At 39.4% G+C, this 23127-nt stretch overlaps 1 protein-coding gene across 1 annotated transcript; it reads right to left on the bottom strand.

The window, feature by feature from the left end:
• Window positions 1-1469: 1469 nt before the first annotated feature.
• On the bottom strand, window positions 1470-22327 carry mlh1 (mutL homolog 1, colon cancer, nonpolyposis type 2 (E. coli)). The gene is made up of 19 exons (XM_088350709.1): window positions 21786-22327; window positions 21582-21672; window positions 19710-19808; window positions 19566-19639; window positions 18023-18095; window positions 16432-16523; window positions 16307-16349; window positions 16151-16239; window positions 15976-16088; window positions 15820-15913; window positions 13855-14008; window positions 12411-12712; window positions 9221-9366; window positions 5810-5918; window positions 3558-3621; window positions 3332-3496; window positions 3172-3264; window positions 1780-1887; window positions 1470-1706 (listed from the first exon to the last, which is right to left on the bottom strand). Exons 1-19 carry the CDS (start codon window positions 21890-21892, stop codon window positions 1551-1553), a joined length of 2172 nt encoding a protein of 723 aa, XP_088206835.1. The 5' UTR covers window positions 21893-22327; the 3' UTR covers window positions 1470-1550.
• Window positions 22328-23127: the final 800 nt, after the last annotated feature.

Consider the following 23127-nt stretch of genomic DNA (forward strand, 5'->3'; position numbering starts at 1 on the left):
TCCGTTCCAGAATCCTGTTCGAAAACCGATTTGGTCGATCACCGAAAATCGTTTTTGACATTAAAAGTAATGTAAAATCATTTTAATCCGTTCCAAATCCTTGAAGGCTTACCATGAACGTAAACATGAAGCTAACCCAGGCTAATCGTACGTTCGCGTTAGCATAATCTTCCGTACGAAAGATTACGCTAACATGATCGTGTGAAAATAAAAAATCAGGTCGTTTACACGTCATTTAGCTCCCGGTTCTCCACAAGTGGTGAGCGTTTAAAGGATAAAGAAAAGATTTATGAATAGGATTTCTTACCTTTGTGGTAGTCTGCAGAAGCCATGCTCTATTCCCTCGAAAGAAGGTAAACTCGCACATCTTCTTCATATTTTGCTATTATTTCTTTCTTAAATGGTTGTACGCACTACTCTTCTTTTTTCACCTGTAGCAACTTTGCTGCTAGCACTGACCTTCTACCGAGGCATAATTAGGGGTTAAAACACTCCGTTCACCGATATTAAAAACGGAAGCAAAAAGAAGTGCGCGCTCACGTGACAATAGTTCTTCACGAGGGGTGGGGGCAATCTACACCCGTACGCCGCTCAGCATCGCCCCTAGCGTACCGGCGTTCGAACTCCCGATTTTTTTGAACGAAAAGCGAAGCAAGAATTTCTCAATTTTTGGTCGAGAACTGATTTGTTCGAACTGAGAGGCGTTCGAAAACCGAGGTTCCACTGTACTTGTATGTTGGGAGATTTTACATAAGATAAGGCTAGCTTTCATCCATTCTGTAATATTTGTATCTGCATGTGTTATTTGTATATGTGTTAGGCAGTTTTTGTTTTCAAGTAGGATTTGAAGTTGTGGGAAAAAAAACTAGAAGACTACGGTAAGTAATATTCAGGAATTGCACACCTTTTTCATGACCAAATTCAAGGACTTTTTAAAGCCAATTTTCCAATACCATTAAAAGAAAATCGAAAATCATGTATTTCTCAGAGCCAAATATATATGCAAATTTGATTTATGCGTGTGCATTTTTCAAGACACGATTTTTAGATCTTGAGTAAATTGTGAATACAGTTGTTTAAACAAATTTCTCCCCATATACTTGGTGACTAAAATTGGCAGTACAGTAATTTGTAGCTTACATTTTTGGTTGCAGGCTCTTCCATTACATTTTACCACCATGCCCAAGCTGGTAATTGATACCTAATCCTTGTACTAATACTCATTTCAAAGTACCCTGTTTAGGTGTAGCATGCACCTGTCCTCTTGGGCGCTAGCCGTAGAGGGGGCCTGACGCTTCATAGGACAATGCCATACAAACTAATGCCAGCTGCAGTTAATCACAAGTGAAGAAGAAATAGCCAAATCGAAGCCACCAGAGCAGAGTTGAGCAGACTTGTGGTAAAACACGGCAACAATTCACAAACACTAAACCCAAAACCCTTGAACAAGTTTAAATTCACGCATTTTTTCAGGATTTCAAGCATTTATTATTATACAAAAAATACATGATATAAAAACACAACAGCAGCATATAAATTAATGTCTTCATCTAACACCTTTCGAACACTTTGTAGAGATCGGGTAAATTGGCGATCTGCAGCACGGTTCCGTCCTCGCTGATATGTTTGGGAGGACTGATGAGCGAACGGAATGCTTTGCACAAAACGTGCTCCACGTTCCATTGCCACGACTTCACTTCTCCAACCTGTTGAAACACACAAAAAAATATCAAACACTAACCTTTGCTAAACAAGATGACAATCAATTGGTCCCCTTACCTCTTCTCCAGGCTCTGCCTCCAGGATGTATTGCTTCCTTATGGAGTAAAAGGCGCTGCATTCCTTGCTGAAGTCTCTGAAGCATTCTTTTTCGTCGTCCCAATTGATCTGCGTGATGCCAAAAGAAGAGAATAAGGTGCTACCCTTGTGAGATGTTAAAGGGACAGTGGGTATCATTTGAACACAAGACGTCACTGTGTGGTGTAAGCAGGTCCCGGAAACCTTTTTGACCCAAAGAGCCATTAAAGCAAAAATATTTTTACATTTTTTGGGAGAGCCACCCCATATATTTAAAGACAATATTCATCAAAATCGCAAAACCCACTCTCCAGACAAAATATTCTTCAGCACATTTTATTTCACTGTGTGACCTTAGTTGAATTTATAAAATATATGAAATAATAATTATGCCAGTTCGTGTGTCCCTTATCAATATAACACTTAGGTCACTGGGAGCGAGACAAATATTAAGAGTGTTGAGACTAATTTTGACTATTGTCCTAAATATTGGTTTTAAAACAAGGTGCGAGCAAAGTTCTTTTGTCAAGATGTTACAAAATGCTGCAAACAATAAGGATAGTACAGGCAGCGCTGGGCAAAGCCTTGTGTATAGTTCAGCCCATCCCATATGAATTAAATGCACAATTTCTATTTTATCTCTGAGCCATGTGTACTCATGAAAAGAGCCATAGGTTCCTGACCCCTGCTGTGGGGCAACGGGAAACAAACGCTAAAGAGCACATAGAAGGGTACTGTGGAGACTCAAAAGAACCAAAATGTATTATTTTATTGATTTTTATGCCACGCCTTTTTGACCTACTTGGGCAACTGCAGCATCAAGCTGGTGGGTTATCTAGCTAGCGGTTTACTTTTTTGCATGCCATCCATAACAATATTACCTTTTTGTTGCTAGGTATTAAACTAAACATTTGGCCTCCTTTTAGCTAGCTGTGTAGCTTTTTTTAACTTTCTATCTGGCTTTTTTGATTGCCTTTCACTCTTTGACCTAGCTATCTAGCTCCTTTTTTGTTTTTTACCTGTTTATCTTTTCTAGCTAGCTATTAAGCTAACTATTAGGCCATTTAGCAGGCCAAAAAGCCAAGTTGCCATTTGAGAAAATCAAACTGGGTGCCCTTCGCGCGAATTAGGAACAAAAAGTAGCTCTCTGATTGATTAAGGTTAGAGACCTCTGGTGAGAAGTGCAAACTACGGAAACTCTGTGTGACCAAAAGGCACGATTTCACTTCTCATTCTTTTGGCTTCCTTTTTGGGGATTTTGATACCCATAGCAGCAAAATGTTTTTTCGCTTATTATTTAAATAAAGAGTTTTTGTCTTAATGATTTTTTTATCAACAACTGGGAGAAATAATACGGTCCTTTAGGCCCCTTACCTCTGTTGCTAGGCGCAGGATGAACATGGGCAGACCTTCCATGACAGGTGTGTACTTGTCAAGCAACAAGGGTAATCCTCTTAAATTGCCTTCCTGCAGTGAAAAAAAAAGCATGAGAACAAAAAAGAAAATGTGTTCTCACAATGAAATGGGCCTCGACCTGATCGATCTCCATGGAAAAATAATCCTCCAGCATCTCCGCTTTCTTCTTCAGGAAGTCAACTATATACTGAGCCAAGCCTTCTTTGGGTCCGTCCTCCTCAGTCCAGCCACTCTCCTCAGAATCCAGAGCCAACATGGCCAGCTCGTAAATAGAGGCTGGTTCCTAGGATCACAAACGCTCGTAAAATAAAATAGTCATTGCAGTACGGGCACTTTCTACTTACTGATAGCCTGAGTACACCGAAATTCCCAAAATCGTAGATGAGGATTTGGTAGAAGAGTTCCTGGCTGCAACAGGGAAAATGGCAAGTTAAACCTCAATGTCTCCTGTTCTCCTCATCTTCTGTATACAACCTGTGTCATCTGGGTCAAAATGACCCGTCTTCAATAAACCCCCAATTTAAACCTTCTCTATGCTTGCGAGACAGACTCTCAAAGCAGAACTGGAGAAGAAAATCCAGGCCAAATTTAAATATCTTGGAGCGCTCAGAACTAGAAATCATGGCCAGGATAGCTCAAACCACTGCCGCACTTTGCCAGACTTCAACCCATCCGGAGGGACAAGAACAAAGCAGTTAAATCAAAGATCAGGGCTGGTTTCTTCAGTCTTCTACTATGCTTGCGAGACATGGACTCTCACGGCAAAACTGGAAAAGAAAATCCAGGCCATTGAGATGCAATGCTATAGGATACTTCTAGACATCAGCTACTTGGCCCATGTAACAAACGAAACGGTGCGCAACACCATCAGAAGGCACTTTGGACCCTAAGAAGAACCTATAACTGTCCAGAGTGAAGTCCTTATTGGTGTCCCAACGACCCATGCGGTTAAAGGATCCGTGCTTGTGATAATAATAATAATAATAATAATTTCCTTTGTATTGTCATTCTTTGTAACAATGTACACAGAACGAAATGTCGATACACCTGACCCGTTGTAGCGAGCCGATGCAGCCGCAGCCAACAGAGGGCGCCGCCATTTTACCAATTAGGTATGACTCGGCCGAGGCGCGAACCAGCGACCTCCCAGTCTCAAAGCGGGCACACTACCATCTGCTTAATTGAATTCTTAACACCCAATTTCATATTGCTTTCATTAATAACTTGTCCTTCACCACAATATGTGTGATATGGTTCACTTGAGAAAAATATGTGAGAAAAAGGAGTTTGGGATGCATTTTTATACATTCCAATTAATTAAGTTTATCCCGCCATAAAATACAATACGATAGAAAAAAAAAAACAACCGATTCAGAGAATGTGGAGTTTCAATTTATGATCCTTGGAAATGCACAAAAAAGCTTTGCCATTTGCGAGAACACAACCTACGGTCTCTTCTCAAGGTTTATTCATTTTCCTCAGGCTGAGGTTTTTAAGTTTTTCCTTGACCTCATGTAAGGTCTTAGATCAGGGGATGGTATAATAATACTGTGGTTTGCAGTGGAGCACTTTGAGACTGATTAAGGACTATACAAATAAACGTGACTTGACTACCTTGTCTTGTCCGTCTGCTTCAAGTTTACTTTTTGCTATTTCGCTACTTAGCGGATATTCATCTGCATTCAGATTGGCCAAACTGTCCCTTTTCTGCCTGTGTCTGCTTGTGCGTTAATAACGGTACTGTCTAAGTTGTACATGTACGTAAACTAGCATGACAAGCCTACATTACGTATGTGCAAATCTTTTGGAACTTTAGAGCCATCATATTAAGAAAACTCTTTGGACTGGCAAAAGCACCAAATGGCAAAGGAGGATGCTTTCCGCCGCCAACACATTTGGACTACTCCCCGTATTAAAGGAAGGCTAAGCATATTTATGCCACATTTGTTTTCCAAATGACGTCCTCATGATGGCAACCAAATACAAGTGGATAGTGTCCTGAATCAACGGAGCACTATAGGAGCAACACTATTTTTAAAATTATAATTATAGAGTATAGAGGTTATACCTTTTTTTTTTTTTAAATGTACAGATAAAATACAGTAACTTTACTCATAAGACAAACAGTTGAGCCTGTAAATAGGGTTTATTCTTTGGTTTCCATGTATAAAAAATAAATAATAAAAGGTTTCTACTTAGCGGGTTTGACTATCGAGGGTCCTTTTTCGGAATGCAACCCCCCGCAAAAAACGGGTGATAACTGTACTACTAATTGATCTAAAACAGCAATCCATTATAAAACAACTTGATTTGTCTCATTTGCTTTTGCTACTGATTGATCTGAGACTATGAAAACATTTTAACATGCCGTGGAGTGTAAATAACTATCGATTTTGACCCGTAGACCATCTATGAACACAGCTTACATGAAATTTTAATAGAAACATTTCGACTGTTGGAGCCAATCTAGCAGAATAATACAATTTTTTAGTAAAAACATCATTTTAGGGGATTATTGTCGGGTTTTTAACGCAGTTTCAGCTCATTTTGACCCAAAGACAAGAAAAGGGTTAATGCGTGTGTGTGATTGTGTGACCTCAGTGTGGTGATGTTCAGCAGGTAGAGTTTAGTGTGGTGCTGGATCAGAGTCCACTGGGGGTTGACGCAGCCCACGAACGTGTGATTTTGAAGCATCTCTTGAAGCCCTGGAGCCAGAAAAAAAAAGACCAATTCATTTGGGGTTTTATTGTTATTCGGGGAAAGTATTTTGATTATGATACATAAACCTACAAGTTTAACTACGATAATATGATTGATATTGTGTTTTTGGATTACGAGTAAACCAGAAAAATCTCAGATTAGCCACCGTTGACTGAAAATCACCATAGCCAGATAACGACCAATCACAACTCACGAAAAAAATGCGGGTTTATGAGATGAATAAAAAAATAGTACATTTTGCTTCTTATCTCATGTTACATAAACAGAATATAAATTGGTATGATTAAAATGTAAATACCAGTGTTCTGCTGAAACTTCCAACCTTGCCGAGACGTCCTACTGTAAGCTAATCTGACTGCGAGTGATCTATTTTTTCTTATCAAGTAAAACTAGCAACAAACTCCGATTTAATCCAAACAGAAGTTTTACTCACGACATAAAACGAGGGTCTGCATGCATACCTACGGTGCGTGCAGCGCTGGCCCAAGGCATAAGCGAGCTAAGCGGCTGCTTAGGGCCCCGCGACCGCTAGGGGGCCCCCAAGAGCAGTTAACTTTTTGGGTGCCAATATTGTCTTCATTGTCACTGTGCGTCCACAACTAAAGTACTTCTACACAAATAAAACAAAAATACAAAACTAAATATCAAATATAGTGCTTAAAAAACAGGGACCTCATATTATTTGGCTTTCATTCTGATAAAGAATGTTAAAGAAAAACTAAAAAAAATACTATTGAAATACCACAAATAGTATAACTACAGCAATATTACAAAATACTAAAGAAATATTAAAAATACTATTATGGTATACTACAAAAAAATCGACAAAAATACAACTAAAATACTGCTTTGGAAACAAAATAACACTACAAAAAAAAATTCACTACAGAAATACTACTACAGAAGTATCACAACAGAAATACTGCAAAAATAGCAAAAAAAAAAAGGAAACTACAGTAATATTGAACAATTAAAATACTACAGAAATACTACAGATGCGCAACAAAAATTCTATGGAAATATTACAAAATACAAAAAAATAATACTGCAGTTATATTGCAAAATTACTAAAATCATATAACTACTGTAATACAACAAAAATACCACAGATATACAAATATATCAAAACACAACAAAAATACTACAGAAATACTAACATAATACTACTATGACAATACTCCAAAAGATTACTGCATAACTACTACAAAAGTACTATAAAAATAAAACTACGACAGTAGTACTACAAAAAACTACAGAACTTCAACAAAAATCTGAATCAAGAAATACTAAAAAATACCAAAAAAATACAACTAGAATACTTAAACTCAATATCAAATGAAGTGCTTAAAACTAGGACCTATTGTATAATTTTGCTTTAATTGTGATCAAAACCAATTTAATGAGACTAATCTTTTCAAAAGAAATATATCATGTACATGACTGCATGTATATTTATTCCTAAATGGGAATGGAAAGAGGGAGGTTATAACTTGAGGGGCTGTAGTAAATTCAAAATCCCACAGGTGAGAACCACCAGGAAAAGTATGTGTGTGTCTGTGTGTGGAGTCAAACTTTGGAACAATTCACAAGACGAGATCAAACAATGTCCAACTATTCACGTGTTCAAATTTAAATACAACAAAACATTACTGGCAGAATACAGAGATGAAGAAAATGGGGTATGAGTGTGACTAGTGATTGGAAATACTGCATTTACAACTATCGTTAACCTTGTTGTTATTGTTACTATTATTATATCATAACTTATTATTGCTATTGTTATTATCATTGGTGTCACAATGATATTTAGTGACTAGTAGCATTATAACGTTAATAGATGGGTACTATGATGATTAATGTATAAAATATGTGCCTATAGTTATTACAGTATAATTATTTATATCTAACCTATGTAATAAGTACTTTGTTGTATTAGACACAAGAGGAGCTATCTGTAAAAGGTATCTAATAGGGAAGATGAAGGGGTAGGGAAAATAAGCGTCTGCTTCTTACTACCCCTTTTCGAACATGTTATGTTGACTTTATTTTTGTTGTTAAGTCATTGTTTTGTCCTGTTTTTATTTTATAATGTTCGAAATAAAGTTTTCATTCATTCATTCAAATGGGAAAATTGGATCTGTCTCCAAGATAGACCCCTTGGCCACATTTTTTAACCCAATGCGGCCAACAGTCTCCAAATCGTTACCCATGTAATGAGTTATACTAGTATCTATGCAATGATCAAGTTATACTGGGGCCAGAAATCGAAATTTGCTTAGGGCCCCATGAAGGCTTGGGCCGGCCCCGGAAGCGTGATTACTGTGGTCAACAAACACTATGCTAAAAAATATATCGCAGAGAAATACGCCAGGCTTAAAAGCTACGTCAGAAAACATTAGTTTGAGGTAGGGAAAGAGTCAAATAAGACTAATTCAGAACGGAAATTGTAAGTTCTCTTTAGGAAATCACAATAACCCTTGTGAGACTAGGCATTGGGTAGGATGTCTCCACAAGGTAGGACGTTTCAGCAGAATATGAATAACAAAAATCAAAACATAACCCCAAAAAAAAATCAAGCGATGTTCTTTTTTGTCCTCTAGATGGTGCTCTTGGTTTATTACAAAGGGTAGTTCAATTCATTTCCAGTGCATCTTGAATCAAAGAGTGCCATCTCGAGCAAGGGTCTCCATCTGAACACCTGAGTATCCCACAGAAGGGTTCTAAAATAGCTCACCAGTGATGGCTCATTGAGATTTTCTAGGAAATTTGATTTCTAACTGGCATGAAAAATCATTGACATTATCAGTGTCATCAATTCCGGCATATTCTATAAAATTTGCCCATAATTGATTTGTCATTCCCTAAGCGCACAGAATTGGTTTTAGTGGGGGACTGCATCTATTTTAACCCTTAAATCTAATAATTACAACCTGGTAATAACATAGTTATAGCATAAGTAGTCATTTCAGCTTCAAAAAGGTTGGTATATCCTAATCTAGAGGACTCAATATCACAAGTGTTTTATGAACCCAGTTATCCGTCACGATTTTAATCAAAACGTTACCTTCATACGAAATCTGCGCTTTGTTGTGTGGAGTTTTATTTTAAGTAATAACATTTTCAAAAAACACCTTCAATCTAAATTCTCTATTGGTTCTGAAATACCATTGTCAATAGTGTGCAGCTCTGACATACATGACCACAAATGCATAACCAGGAATAAATGGCTAGTCATTTAGAGAGCGGTAGTTCTATCCAGCCGTCTTTTTTTTTCCCCCGTTTGTACCTTTGTGAGCATTGTCGCTAATCTCGGTTCTCAGCTCTTTGACACTGTTCAGTTTGATGATTCTTCTGTCGGGCGTGGCCGCAGCAGTCAGGTCCTCGTGTCCTTCCGTTTCCTCAGCCTCCTGCGGCTCTTTTCTGGGACGCTTCCTGGTAGATACATACAAGCTCGTGAACTTGCATCTAGGCATAATTGGGGCCAGTTGGGGGCGGTAGAAATCCTCTCAGAAGAAAAAGACATCAGGGGGCCTCATGGACAGTACACCTTTAAGATTTGTGTGGATTTCCGACTGAGATATGGCGTAGGGCAGTGGTCCCCAACCTTTTCTGTACTACGGAGCAGTCTTTCAATATTCTACATTGGTAGAAATAACAACAATAATAAGCCTAAATTCACAGTGTAATCTCTAGACCACTGGGGATGTAAATGACATTTGAAAAGGCATTATATGTTCTCTCATCATCACACTATTCTTACAGTACCAGAGACGAATGTTAGACTCTAACATGTTTTCCTATGTCATCTGCATCCCTAAGAGTGCAGTGGTTAGGATTAAGCGCTCTCACTGCTACGATCCAGGTTCGTTTCTCGTTGCCTCCAATGTTGTGCAAATGTGGTTAGAGATATTTTTCAAATGTCATTCATTGCTCGAGTACAGTATAACCTTGCATATAACGGGCACCCAAAGTTCTTCTGTGGGTTAAAAAAATGGGAGTTATATACAGAGTAAGCAAAAAAAATAAAGCATATTTTTTCTAAGATGGACCAACTTTTTTTAATTTTTGTGTGGCCTGGCAATAAATGATCCACGGCCTAGTAAAAATCCATGGCCCGGTGGTCGCTGACCACTGATATACAGAACCGTCAAAAGTACAAAAATATCCAGATAAGAATCTGAATCCAGGCCAAACTCTTTTGTAAATCTCAATTAATTGGAATTCATCTCACACATTGGAAAAGCCGAACACTCCATTTGTAGTTGTAATGTTGATTTTGTTACTCTTGAGTGCAATAACCTGCTCGTGTGTAGTTTTTTTTAGATGTGAATACTTTATATAAGTGGGGGAATACTTAATATTTTTCCATGTATTACTCTCTATAGTGTATATTTTGTCAACGTAATTTCATTGTAGCAATAAAATGATAACAATGGTGATTCTGATTGTCTGTCCATGCTAGGGGTAAGATCGGGCCTAAAACATTCAGCCCGACTCAACCCGAGTCGCGGGTATATGAACCCGAACTGGCTTAAACCCCACGGCTTAACTTGATTTGATAAACGAGCCGAAATAAACCAGAAGCTTTAATTTGCTGCCAAGGAAAAAGAAGAACACGAAGCTTTGGGTTTATTTAGGGCCAAGTCCCTCAAATGAAGTGTAAACTGCAAGTGTAGCGACTAAATAACTGTTTTGACGCCGAAGTGCGCTTCTCGGCAACGTGCAGCGAACGAAAGTGAAACTGAAGAAAAGGGCACCCAAAGGAAAATCAAATTATGCAGATTACAAGCTGCAAATAAAGAAAGCTTTGCCCAAAAAGCAGAAAGAGTTTCTAAAGCTTGTAAGCTATTGGCAAGAAGCAGAAATGATGTCTGCCGTGGGGAAGGTGAAAGGAGGAAGCGTCTTCAACCCCAACACTGAGGTGGAAAATTTCTTTTGATTCAGTGATTTGGAGTTAAACTGATAATTTGGTAAACATTTTCTTTATCTAAATAATAACTTGAGACAAAGTAAGTGCGTGCTGTGTATCCTTCACAAAGGGGAAAAAAACAGCGAGAGAGAAACCTGACCGGCCATTCCTAATGATTGACATTTTGAGCCTGAATTCAGCCCAAAATTTGGGCCAGGGCCCAAAACCTTACCTCTAGTCAACGCCCACTCATAAAAACGCAAATCATGTTTAAATAAACCTGGCCTGTCTGTACTATCGAGTTTTAATAATTATTGAGACTAGGGCGTAAAAACAAGTGGAATTTTAAGGAAAGAGCTGGAGATGCTTTTTACAGAAGTGGAGGCACGCAGGTTTATGCTATTGCAGTTTTCATATCCACTCATGTAATTTCAGATGGCTGTATCAACTGTTCATCAGTGCTAATGTTTAAAAAAAACTGCAACACACAAAAATAATTACTTTTGGAAGTTTAAAATGTGATTCATTAATTCCTTGTTTATCATGGTAATTGAGGAACAGCAAACACCCTCCTTTACCTCTCGCAGCAATAGTTGACTATGGATAATGGATCGCGGGCGCACTGGTGCTGTTCATTTTAGGCGGAAAGAACGGAAAAAGAATAACCATGCATAACAAAAAGATGTTTTCTGTGTGGAATAATGGATCATGTCCAAAACAGTGCAGTTCATTCTAGGCAGAAGGACCAGGAGAAAAAAAGAGCTTGACAAATTTGTTCTCTTGGGCCCCGCACTCAGCAATGGCCAACTGGGGATAACGAGTCTTAAGCAAAACAGTGCAGTTCATTTTAGGCGGGCCAAAATGGCACACTTCAGCAATTTTCTGTGTAATATAATTTTCTAATGATAGTGAGAAGCCAAATGGCCGCACTCAAGAATCTGACAAAAAGAGGTGTTTCTCACATGGTTTACTTGTAAAAATAAATAAGATGACCACTCCCTTAACTGTGACGGTTTAATACCTTTATAGTACGTCTCCTCGCAATATTTCCAGGTCTTAATCGATGGGAAGACATCGAAAAACTGAACTTCTTTCCAAAGTTGGAGGAAATGCGATTACAAGGCATCCCTTTCCGCAGACGTATACAACTGAAGAGCGGCGTAGCTTGATCACAGTAATTTTAGTCTGACCACAATGGCACCTTTCGGCAGCCTAAACCCCCCCCTAAATAATGTGCTCAGCCAGACCCTGCTTTTAGCAATAGTTGACAAGGGATTATAGATAACAGCCAAAACAGTATTCTTCATTTCAGGTGGTCCACAATGGCACACTTGAGCAGCCTGAATAAAATAAAAAATAAAAAGTGCTCTGCCGAGTCCTGCTCCAAGTAATAGTCGACTGGGGGTAATGGATTGCAGTCAAAACATTACAGTTAATTTTAGGCGGGCCACAATGGTATGCTTCAGCGGCCTGAACCGAAAAATAAGGCCTCGCCCGACACCTACTCTTACCAATAGTCAACTGGTGATAACTGTGCATTTAACTTTAGGCAGGTAAACGGCCTTACCTTTGGACTTCAGGAAACTGTTCCCTGCGGTCCTCACTTTCCGGCAAATCTGCGTCCATCTGGTCCAGGGCATCTAGCATATCTGCGTCATCCAACTCGGCCGTTTTGGACTCCGGATCGGTGCCGCTCTGTCTGGCGAGTTCTGGCCGGGGAAGCGTTTTTTCTTTGGGTAGGAGGAAGGCGTCCAGCTTCTGTGCTCGACTGTCAGTCCTCACCATTTGGTGCGCGTAGACACGATCGGTGGAATCGCTGGTGGATTTGACATCGCTTACGCTAGGCATAGACAGCCCGGGCAACAATGTCTAAGGAAGAAGAAACATTTAAAAAACCAGGCAAGTTCATTCTTCTGTACCAGGCATGTCTTAAGTCAAGCCCAGGGGCCAGTTATGGTCCTTGATCAAGTTTCTGCTGCCCAGCCGCCTCTGTTCTGAAATTGACGATATGTGTCCCGCCAGTAATGTTGATCGCAGTATAAAATAAATTTGTACTCAAAAAAAAAAAAAAAAAGCACAATTTCACCAGATGATGGAAGTAGCCCTTTGGCCACCTTGCCCTTGGCTTTCTGTGAGATTTTAAACTCACCCAATTTCTGAAATGGCAACTGCATGTAAAAAAAGGAAAGTTGACTGTGCGGGCCGCCGCCTCCAGAAGTGGAAATAGAAGTCTTTTTTTTTTTCACCGAGATCTGTCTGCCTCATTTTCAAAGAGACTGGCTGTTTTTAAAGAAAATAATATCACTACCAGACCAAACATGCTGACTAAATAAAACTAGCATGAACAGACCCTCATCATGGAAAGGGGAGCACAAACAGGGTTGGGTAGGGTTACTTTAACTTGATTACTTTCAATTACTTTTGGATTACTCCAACTAAAATTCTGACAAAGACATGGTTAATCTTATCCATCCCGACTGACGCTCAAGGAAACTGTGCGGGTCAGATGTATCGACATTTCGTTCTTTTATTTAGCATATTTGGTATTGGAGTAATCCAAAAGTAATTGAAAGTAATCAAGTCAAGGTAACCCTACCCAACCCTGAGCACAAACTACCATATCAGGAATAATTTTACAAGTCTGTTAATTTGTAAGCGGAAATCATGTGGCAGAACGTCAGGGGTTAAGGTACCGTATATTAATAAAACTATGTGTACCGTCTTTCTTTGTAAAAATATCATGTTCCAATGTGGGCACATGCGGCCTATGTATAGTCAGGTGCAGCTTATGTATGTACTAAATGTTTTTTTCCTCTAAAAATGTACTGGGTGCGGCTTATAGTCCGAATTTTACGGTACTATATAAGAAAAATAGGTCTGTAGAAGTATTTTTTAAATCTTTACAGTGTGCCTCGAAATTCTTTGACACAAAAAGGCTAAAAAAAGTTAGGAAGCACAGCATATATCTAATTAACCAATGCAGTTTTCTATTTGCCTGCCTGCAGTATTACCTGAGTGAAATACGTGCGTGAGGAGTTGGATCCCAGCAGCTTGCCCTCAATGTTCCTTTGGATACTTTCGATGACGCTGTCCTCGTGCAGGAAATGCACCTCGTGTTTGGTTGGGTGCACGTTCACGTCCACGTTCTGAGGAGCGATTTCTAAACTGCCCCATAAGGTCAAATAAAAAAGGGAAAAAAACATAAGTTTTCCCGAAGATGCGGCATTATTGTGGTATCATTTATCTTGGCCTCATTTTTCACTACGAATGTTTTTATCATATCTCCTTTACTTGGCCTGAAAGGGGAAGCCCTACAATTTCGTTCTACAGTGGTGAATCTACTTACGAATGTAATTTGTTCTAGAACTAGCTTTGTAACCTGAGACACATTTTGTATGTATATGCGCTAATCCGTTCCAAGCCCCAAAAAGTACAGTATATTTATTTTAATAAATTGTAAAGTAGCATCATAAGATGAAACAAATACATGTTAAAATTAGATTACCGCACACTAAACATAAAACGAGAGGCACATAAGGTAAAAAAAACAAAAAATAAAGCAAATAATAACATTATTAATATACTTTTTTCCTTACGTTTCTTAAAAACGGATACTATGATGTCTGCTTTTGCCGGCTTTTAATAATTGGTCAGAAATACTCAAGGCAGACATAGCGATAGCCCGACTTGTCAACCCTTTTTCCGGATAATTCTTTCCACAAATTCCGAGACTCGTCTTTAATTTGGGCTGATTGAATCATGGCTACGTCTTGCCGGAAGTCCTCCTCCCACTAGTCTGTGAACTCTGAACTGTGACACGAAGAGCATGCTGGGAAACTCTGGAAGTGGCGAAAAGGAGCGCGTACCGTACTGTATTTTTGACTTCGTAACTAGAGGCAATAGTTTCCTGTTCAGGTACTTCATAACCTAAAACTTACCTAAGTAGAGGTACCACTGTACTCATATAATGACATAGGTCATTCTTTCAAAAGACGCAGGTGATTTGAATCAAACCCAAATCCAATCATTCCATTTTAAAATAAATCCAGATATTTATAGAAAACCACCAGCTCGGTGGCCTTGGGGGTAGGCCGCCCGCCACCAGACTGGGAGGTTGCTAGTTCGAGCCTCGGCTGGGTCATACATAAAACGTACAACATTCGTACCCATTGCCTCCCTGCTTGGCGCTCAGCATTAGGGGTTTGGTCACCTAATGACTCCCTACGAGATGTTGCAACACATAAGTTGGGTGTGCGAGGGGGCTGGGAATCCCCTCCTCTTTATCAATCTCCCAGAAAGAGTGTTCTTGACTCTAGCCACCTCCCACTAGGGGGTTATGACTCAGGTATACATATAGAATACTATTACATACACTTCTAATCAGTGCTAACTTTGCAGTCGCTCAAAAAGTGACAGTAGCCTTCAACCAGGAGATGTCATCAGGTGGTGTCCAACTGTCACTGGGCGTTCAGACCCTAAACCACATCGCCCTCGAGTTGGCGGGCCGGCAGTGATGACCAGTCACTGCCCATCTTCTCCTGGTCCCCAGCTAAACTCCTGCCTACTGCTCCAGAAACAAGAGGCTCTCTCCGCGGCTCCCCCCACCCTATGGGCAGCTACCTTCCTCTCCCTTCCACTTAATCCTAGAGCTGTCAATGTTTCCCATACATACTGCGCTGGGAAGCCCCTGCACCCTGCACTGGAAATAGCCAGGTCTGCCATCCCTTGTCCCTGCACTGTTGGACCAGTTCTTGATATTTGGTATTTTTTCTTTCACGTGCTTCACTGCATCCATCTTCTTTTGGGCCTCTTCTGACCAAATCATGATGTCTGGCCTCAGGGAAGTTTGGACTACCTGAGGAAAGTGTCATTTTCCTCCCAGGTCTATCCTCATCTGCCATGCTGGTGCTGTTTGCTTGTTTATCTAAAACTAAAACAAAATGGTGCACCAGATATGCTATCTTAGATACTGTTACCTGAGGTAAAGGAAGGGGTGTGTGTTCTTGGGCAGGTATGCTGCATAAACAGTCTCTACTGCTTTCTTCAGTGCACTGGACTCCACCAAACGGTCTGAAAGTTGGTAAGCGCCATTGAGTCCCAATCGCAAAATGTCCCGTGAGTTCGCTGCTTACGGTTGATGAAGAGGACCATGATGCATTTCTTGACCGAGTAGTTTGCGTTGGAGATGTAGCCCTTCAGCTTGAAGGCCAACTTCTGGTCCTCGCAGCCTATCTCGATCAGCTCCCTAGGAACATCATTTTTGTCGTCATTGGAGAAAAAAAAAAGGGAACTTTAGGTTTCTCCTACCTGCTGACAGCATTGCCAAAAACTGCTCGAATGTTATCCACCACTGACGCGTTGGGTAAAGTCCTCACGTCTGCGACAGTCTCCCCTTGCTGAAAAAGAGCAGTATGACGTGTGAAGAGAAATCATCACTCCGATATTATTGTGTCGTAATTTCACCTTTTTGACAGAAAAGCTTTTCCCAGAATTGTGTATAGCATACCTGCAAAACACAAGCAAATGCCAAACATGGAACGCACCAAATCGTGTCAAATGCTCTGATGAAGAAATTGTCTAATCGGCACCTGCTCACCACTTCCACGATTCTGGAGTATTCGTCGCTGGGGCTTTTTAAAGCTTTCCTCCTGGTGGACACGTTGTAGAAGAGATCCTCCGCCTGGCCGCAGAATACCAAATTGAAAGACACATTTACTCTGGCCTGCATTGCACCAAAGCTTAAGCAAACAGATCTCACTGTGCTGTGCAATACACAACAGTGATGTACGGTGAGGTTTGTGTATGGTGAGGCATAGTAAGATTTACATAAAAATGAACCTACTAGTACATCTTATTCTCCATTCGTTTGGTAGAGCAAGAAAGCAATATTTAAACTGTAGCAGAGAAAAAAATGTATGGTCTTACCTGACACTTATATATGAAATCTATGCGCTGCTGTGTTTGAGTTAAAGTATCAATGGATAGGTGATTTTTGAAAAAAGTCCATGCAGCTTCGTACATGTTATAGACTGTAAACTACAACCCCTAATGACAAACTCACATAATAGAATCAGGTTAAAATGTTTTTTTTAATGATTTTGGGGATTCGAATTTTAATCGCAGTAATAAAACCTTTATAAATATCCAAAGATTTTAATATACTCAAAAATAAACCCCTGTGCAAATTGTTTGTACATGAATAGCGTAAACTGGTTTTAAATCAGCTATTTTACATCCTATACTATTTGTTAACTGGATTTTCCTTTGTTTAGCATACCAAAAATATCACGTTTCGAGGGGCTCGTCATTGATACCATATTTGCAAGTTTTTGAATCACTTTTTATCGTGTCAAAAACAGCAATAATATACATATTCATCCAAGCTCAAAGCGCTTCACACTGAAAAACAACGGCAACCAGATGACGAAGGTGCTGTCTCTGAGTCAGATCAGGAGTTTTCTCCTGCTTCTGGTAATCATGAAAACCAGTACCATGTGTTTCATGTGGGGGAGCAAAACTCTATCCAGAAAAACAGCCCGGAGAGGGATGGGCGCTGCCAGGCTGTACTTGCCCAAGACAGACCACAGGAGGTGGTGCCCCAACAACGCTGGTGGTTAAGGGATCCATGATATTTAGATAGCAAGTGCATAAATGCCAGTATTTTGTAACTCATATGATCGAACATCATAAATTCCATGATTCAATTTAGCAAATTTGCAAATAAGGAATAGTTCAAATATATGTTATATCTTTATTATTATTATATTTTGTTGCCTAAACTGAAGACCTCAATTCAGGCCGTGAGGGTGTCTTTTTTGGGTCAGAACTTATTAGTCAGACTTGATTCAATAACATGACAGTTCATATTTAAATAAAAACTGTTAAGCAGATTCAATCCAAACCCAGAAAGGAAATAAAAGGTGAATTTCCCTGCTTTTGTGAATTTCCCTGCGGGGATGCATAAAGTATCTATCTATCTATCTAAAATAGAAACATATAGCAGAATCAAGTGTATAACACACATAAGTGTGTGAAATACGACCCAAAATTAATCTTTCTTTTTCTTTTAATACATATTACTTTTTGCTTGCATCATTTATTGAAATATTGTGTATATGGATGAATAAAAATGTCTGACATAACAATAAAGCAAATGTCTTGAAACCAGATTTAACTCACAAGTATTTGTGTTCCCTGGTTACCAGCACAGGGTTTCGGGGGGGCTTTTAGTTTACCATCACTGTACATGGCTCTGTAAGACAAATGAAGAAACAGTGACGTTTACATGTGAAATATTGGATTTCTGGCGCAATCTGAATGATTTTCCATACTCAAGGACAACCGAATACAGTAAACAGGTCTACATGGCTTTTGCAAGTATTCCCAATACAAGGGTGAAGCGAAAGCGACGTGATCATGTAAATAGAAGTTGTTTCTATATATGACTTTTAACATTTAAATAATAGATGGTTTAATTCATGTCACTCACCGAATTCCACAAAATACCATGCCCGTTTCTTCCTACCCCAGAAGCAGAGGTAAGATTGGGCCTAAAAAAATTCAGCCCGACCCGACCCGAGTCAGGGGTGTGTAAACATGAACCCGCCCAAACCCGACGAATTGACTCGATTTGATTAACGAGCCTGAAATTAACCCGAAGCTTTAATTCACCGCCAAGGTAAACACGAAGCTTTACTCCACCTGTGCGCACTTCAGCACCTAACAGTGCGTTTCAACTGAACTACGCAGCCTGGGGTTCGCTTGGGGCCGAGTCCCTTAAATCAAGTGTGCATTGCAAGTGCAGCGCCCAAATATGCGCATCTTGGCGACGTGCAGCAAAAGAAAGTGAAACTGAACGAAATAGTACTGAAAAGAAAATAAAATCATGCAGAAGCTGCACATAGTGAAATATTTGACCAAAAAGCAAAAACAATGTTTGTCAAGCTTGTATGCTATTGGCAAGAAGCAGAAATGACATCTGGCGTGAGGGAGGTGGAATGAGGAAGCCGTGCATCTTTCATCCCAACACTGAAGAGAAAAATTTACTTGGATTTAGTGATTTTGAGTTAAATTTATAACTTGGTAAGCATTTTCTTAATCTCAAAAACTACTTTAGGAAAAATAAGTGCATGCTGTGTAGATCCTCCACAAAGGGAAAAAAAACGGCGAAAGAGAGAAGCCCAACCCGACTTAACGATTGATACTTAAAGCCGAAACTTGGGCCAGGTTAAGGCCAAAGATCCTACCCAGGAGTGAGCTATATTGCTGAGTCAATTGTGCTTGCATGTGGATAGCCCCCCAAAAATAGAATATAATGTATATGAATGGATACAACTGTGTCATCCCCTATATATGGACTATATTCTTTTGTTGCGGGAGTATAAAATAAAACTGAAATCAACCAATACACATGAGGCTTTTTTGGCAAGTTAACATGTATCATTCATCTCTGTACTACAAGTCCCACAGTTCTTTAGGGCATCAAAAAATTCCCGGATAAGGGATAAAGGCGCGTGCAACATGCATACGGAGAAAGAAAGGACTGAACCAACCATTGCAATTGGACCACTCGCAGTCGGACTAAGCCCTTAATCAAATTATTACGCGTGACTGCATGGCTTTACAAAAACGAAATATTGGAAATATTCAGGTTTCAATTGAATTATTACCTCCATGGAAACGTACCCAATGTAATCCTTTGCAAACATATTGAAATGCATACCTATAAGCACATTTGGCATCAGCTGTCTTTGTAGTTATGGTTACATGAGCAACATGGCTTATGCTGGCCAAGGCCTGCAAACAAGACACAGAGGAATAGGGTAAGTGTATGTTTTATTACATGCATCGTTATGCGTTACTGTACTTCTCCTCTGAAGCCATAAGTTGCAATGGCAGAGAGGTCCTCAAACGTCTGCAACTTGCTTGTGGTGAAACGCTCACAAACTATTTCCATGTCTTCTCTCTAAGGGACAAAGATCGCAATTGGGTTAGTGCAGGGTTTCAAACATACGACCCGCTGGTCTAAGCAGGCCCACCTAGGGTTATAATCCGACCCGTGATATACAGAGAGAAGTGCGGGGAAAAAAAATGAGCTGCAGTTTTAAATATGTCCACTGGATGCCGCCAAAGCCGGTCTCCACACACAAAGCAAATATTACTATCGTCTTTATCACTCGTTTTTTTCTCATACTCTTTCCCACCATCTCTCTATCTTTTTTTCCCTATTTGTTTTTCTCTTCTCTCTCTGCCTCTATCCCTTCGCCCCCTTCCTCCCATCTCTTTCTATTTCTTTCATCTCTCTTTACACCTATATTCCCCTTCTCTATTCTATCCTACTTTCTCTTCCTCTCCACCACTTCTATTTTTGTCTCTTAAACTTCTCCTTCCCGCTTTCTCCATTTTCTTCTCCTCCACTTTTTCTCACTCTCTATCACACCACTGCTATCCTTGTCCATAGCCTTGTCACCTCACGCTTCGATTACTGCAAATCCCTCCTCTACGTTTTACCTCAAAAGTTCCTCATAAACATCTCCTGGCAAAAAACTCTGCTGCGGGCATGGTCACCAAACACCACCCCCCTCTCCCCATCGAATCACCCCCGTCCTTTAGCGACACCACTGGCTCCAATCAACCGTAGAATCAACTACACAATTCTTCTCTATACCTACATGGCCATTCATAACCTTGCCCCTCCCTACCTCTCCGACCCTCAGATCATTCACCTTCCTCCATCTCACTACTCCCATTGCCTGTCTCAGCTCCTTGGGAGCTGTGCTTTTAGCAGCTCTGCCCCCTAGCTCAGGAACTCATTGCGCCCTGACCTCCGGAATTCCGCCACACAGTCCACATTCAAATCCGGACTCAAAACCCACATCTTCAGACTTGCCTTTTCATGATCATCTTCCTCACACACTGTGCCCTTTTAACGCTACTGTGTTTTTATTTGCTATTTAATATTTTCTTGTTTTTTTCTTTCTTTATTGTTGTTGTTTGGTACTCTATGTACAGAGACCTTGAGTGCCCTGAATAGCAACTTGAAGTAGAATGTATTATTATTATTCTATTACTTTATTTGTCTTTCTCCCTTTCTTTCTCTTAATTCTCCTTTTGCTTTCCGTCTCCCTCTCTTTAATCAACCATTGCAGCCCCCGCGACAGTGCTTTTTAAACCATGTGGCCCCTGACCAGGGTTGGGTAGAGCTACTTTAACTGGTTTACTTTCAATTACGTTTGGATTACTCCAATACCAAATATGCTAATAAAAGACAAAAGAAACTAAATATGAATACAATTATGACTCACAACACGTGGTAAGCTTTCTCACCTGGCTTTGATCTCCGGCAAAACTAACATAAAATGCGACAGAAACAAAGTGAAAATAAATCCAAACAGCTTGCCAACATCATTTTTGCCGTTCCATGTATTCCGTTACTCCCCAAGCCTGCACAGAATTTAGTAATTGTATTAATATTTAGTTTCTTTTGTCTTTTATTAGCATATTTGGTATTAGAGTAATCCAAAAGTAATTGAAAGTAATCCAGTTAAAGTATTCCTACCCAACCCTGCCCCTGACCCAAAAATCAGTTTGTCACCCCAGACATCGATCTTTTTAGACATGTTAAAATGACAAGACATGAACAAAAAAAGAAAATAGGGGGTGGGGGGTACCAAAGAAATTATATTTCAGACACATGTAAATGTAAATAAAACAATAAACGAAATGCTGCATGTCGTACCCGAATTCCGGTTCCGTTGTCCTGAATCTGCAGCAGCTTTAGGCCACCGTCTTTTACCGTCACCTGGATGTTTGTAGACTTTGCATCCAGACTGCAGCAATTTCAACATATAATGCATCCACCGATTGTTAGAGACACATAAACAAACATAAAACACTAACATATAAACAAACACACACGTGTTTGTGTTTTTGCGCCAGTTACCAGTTTTCGATCATTTCTTTGACTGCATTAGCAGGGCGCTGGATAACCTCCCCCGCTGCAATACGGTTGACAACCGTCTCGTCGAGCCTTCGGATCACTCCCGCCATGAGAATGAATTTAGCGCAAAAGCAAGAAAAAAATAATAATTTCTATACAGCCATGCTGTTATTTTCACCTGTCTGTTTACAAGTTCCTTTTTGAGCAGAAACGCGGAAGTTGCGTGAGGACAAGAATACACGTGAGGAGGTGTTACTCTCAATTTGTGCCCTAAAATTGCTGAATATCGCTGTTCTGATTACCTTTGTCATAGTATAAATATGTATTTTGTATGTTTAATATTCATAAAAATACAATAAATGCAATTCCCTCAAAATTAGTTGCGTACCTTCCTTCTGTCCACACGTATGTATGCTCATCTGTCACACGTTTATACAATCTTTGAAAGCGCCAGCGCGCGCGGGAATCGAGGCTGGGTCTATCGTTGCCGCAAACGTCAGCGTCTTTTTTCTTCTTCTTTAAATAAATATTGCCGATTCAATAAGTTAAATATGCACAGCGCGAACTAACGGTGAAAATCACACCACATGAAATGGAGAATTAATGAATGAATTAATGAATAAAATATATATGAATGAATACAATTATTAAAACAATCCCAAAACATATTATTTTAAATAAATACATAAAGAAAAAACTACGTAATTACAGGTAAGGAAAATACAAATTAAAATATTACGTCAAAAATAAATATGATTGTCGAAAAATGACTTTGAAAAGAATGCATAATAAATACACAAATTAATAAAAATACTAAGAAATATGTTAATATGTAATAAGATGGCTCTCATGTCGTATTTATATTATGTTGCATACAATGTCAGCATGTAAAGCATCAAAAAAATGTCATTTGCATACGTATCGTCAACCTCCACGGCTCCATGCCCTTCAAAACTGTCGTATTTTCCCTTACAAAATACAAAATAATCTTACATCATATTTTTTTTCAAACGTGTTTGTTTTTTGTAGTTCAACATGTTATATTGTGCATGTGTTTCGTTATGTCAAACAATTGTTAATTAACATTTTGTTGTGAGATCCTGAGTTGCTCGACATGAATGAGGTTTATTATTAAAAAAAGTTCAAAAATTAAGTAGCTTTGATGTTCACTGTAGATGGAAAAAATACATGCAAATATAATTAAGTAAAATAATACATTTTCTTATTCAAATTATGAATTCATTTTCTGCATTAGATTATTGTTGGTAATATACTGATTAAAGAGATAACCACAAACCTGTCTTTTTTCATTTTCTCTTTTTATACTTCCTTATTTTCTTAACTT

Source organism: Urocampus carinirostris, chromosome 13, assembly GCF_059441175.1.
Source record: "Urocampus carinirostris isolate Australia breed hairy pipefish chromosome 13, RoL_Ucar_1.0, whole genome shotgun sequence".
Lineage (NCBI taxonomy): Eukaryota > Metazoa > Chordata > Actinopteri > Syngnathiformes > Syngnathidae > Urocampus > Urocampus carinirostris.

Coding starts and splice junctions, on each gene's coding strand:
- mlh1 (XM_088350709.1), bottom strand. CDS start 21,892: ATGGCGGGAGTGATCCGAAGGCTCGACGAGACGGTTGTCAACCGTATT. Junction 19,809..21,581: donor ACAACGGAACCGGAATTCGG/GTACGACATGCA, acceptor TTTGTCCCTTAG/AGAGAAGACATGGAAATAGT. Junction 14,009..15,819: donor CACCCCTTCCTTTACCTCAG/GTAACAGTATCT, acceptor CTTATGGGGCAG/TTTAGAAATCGCTCCTCAGA.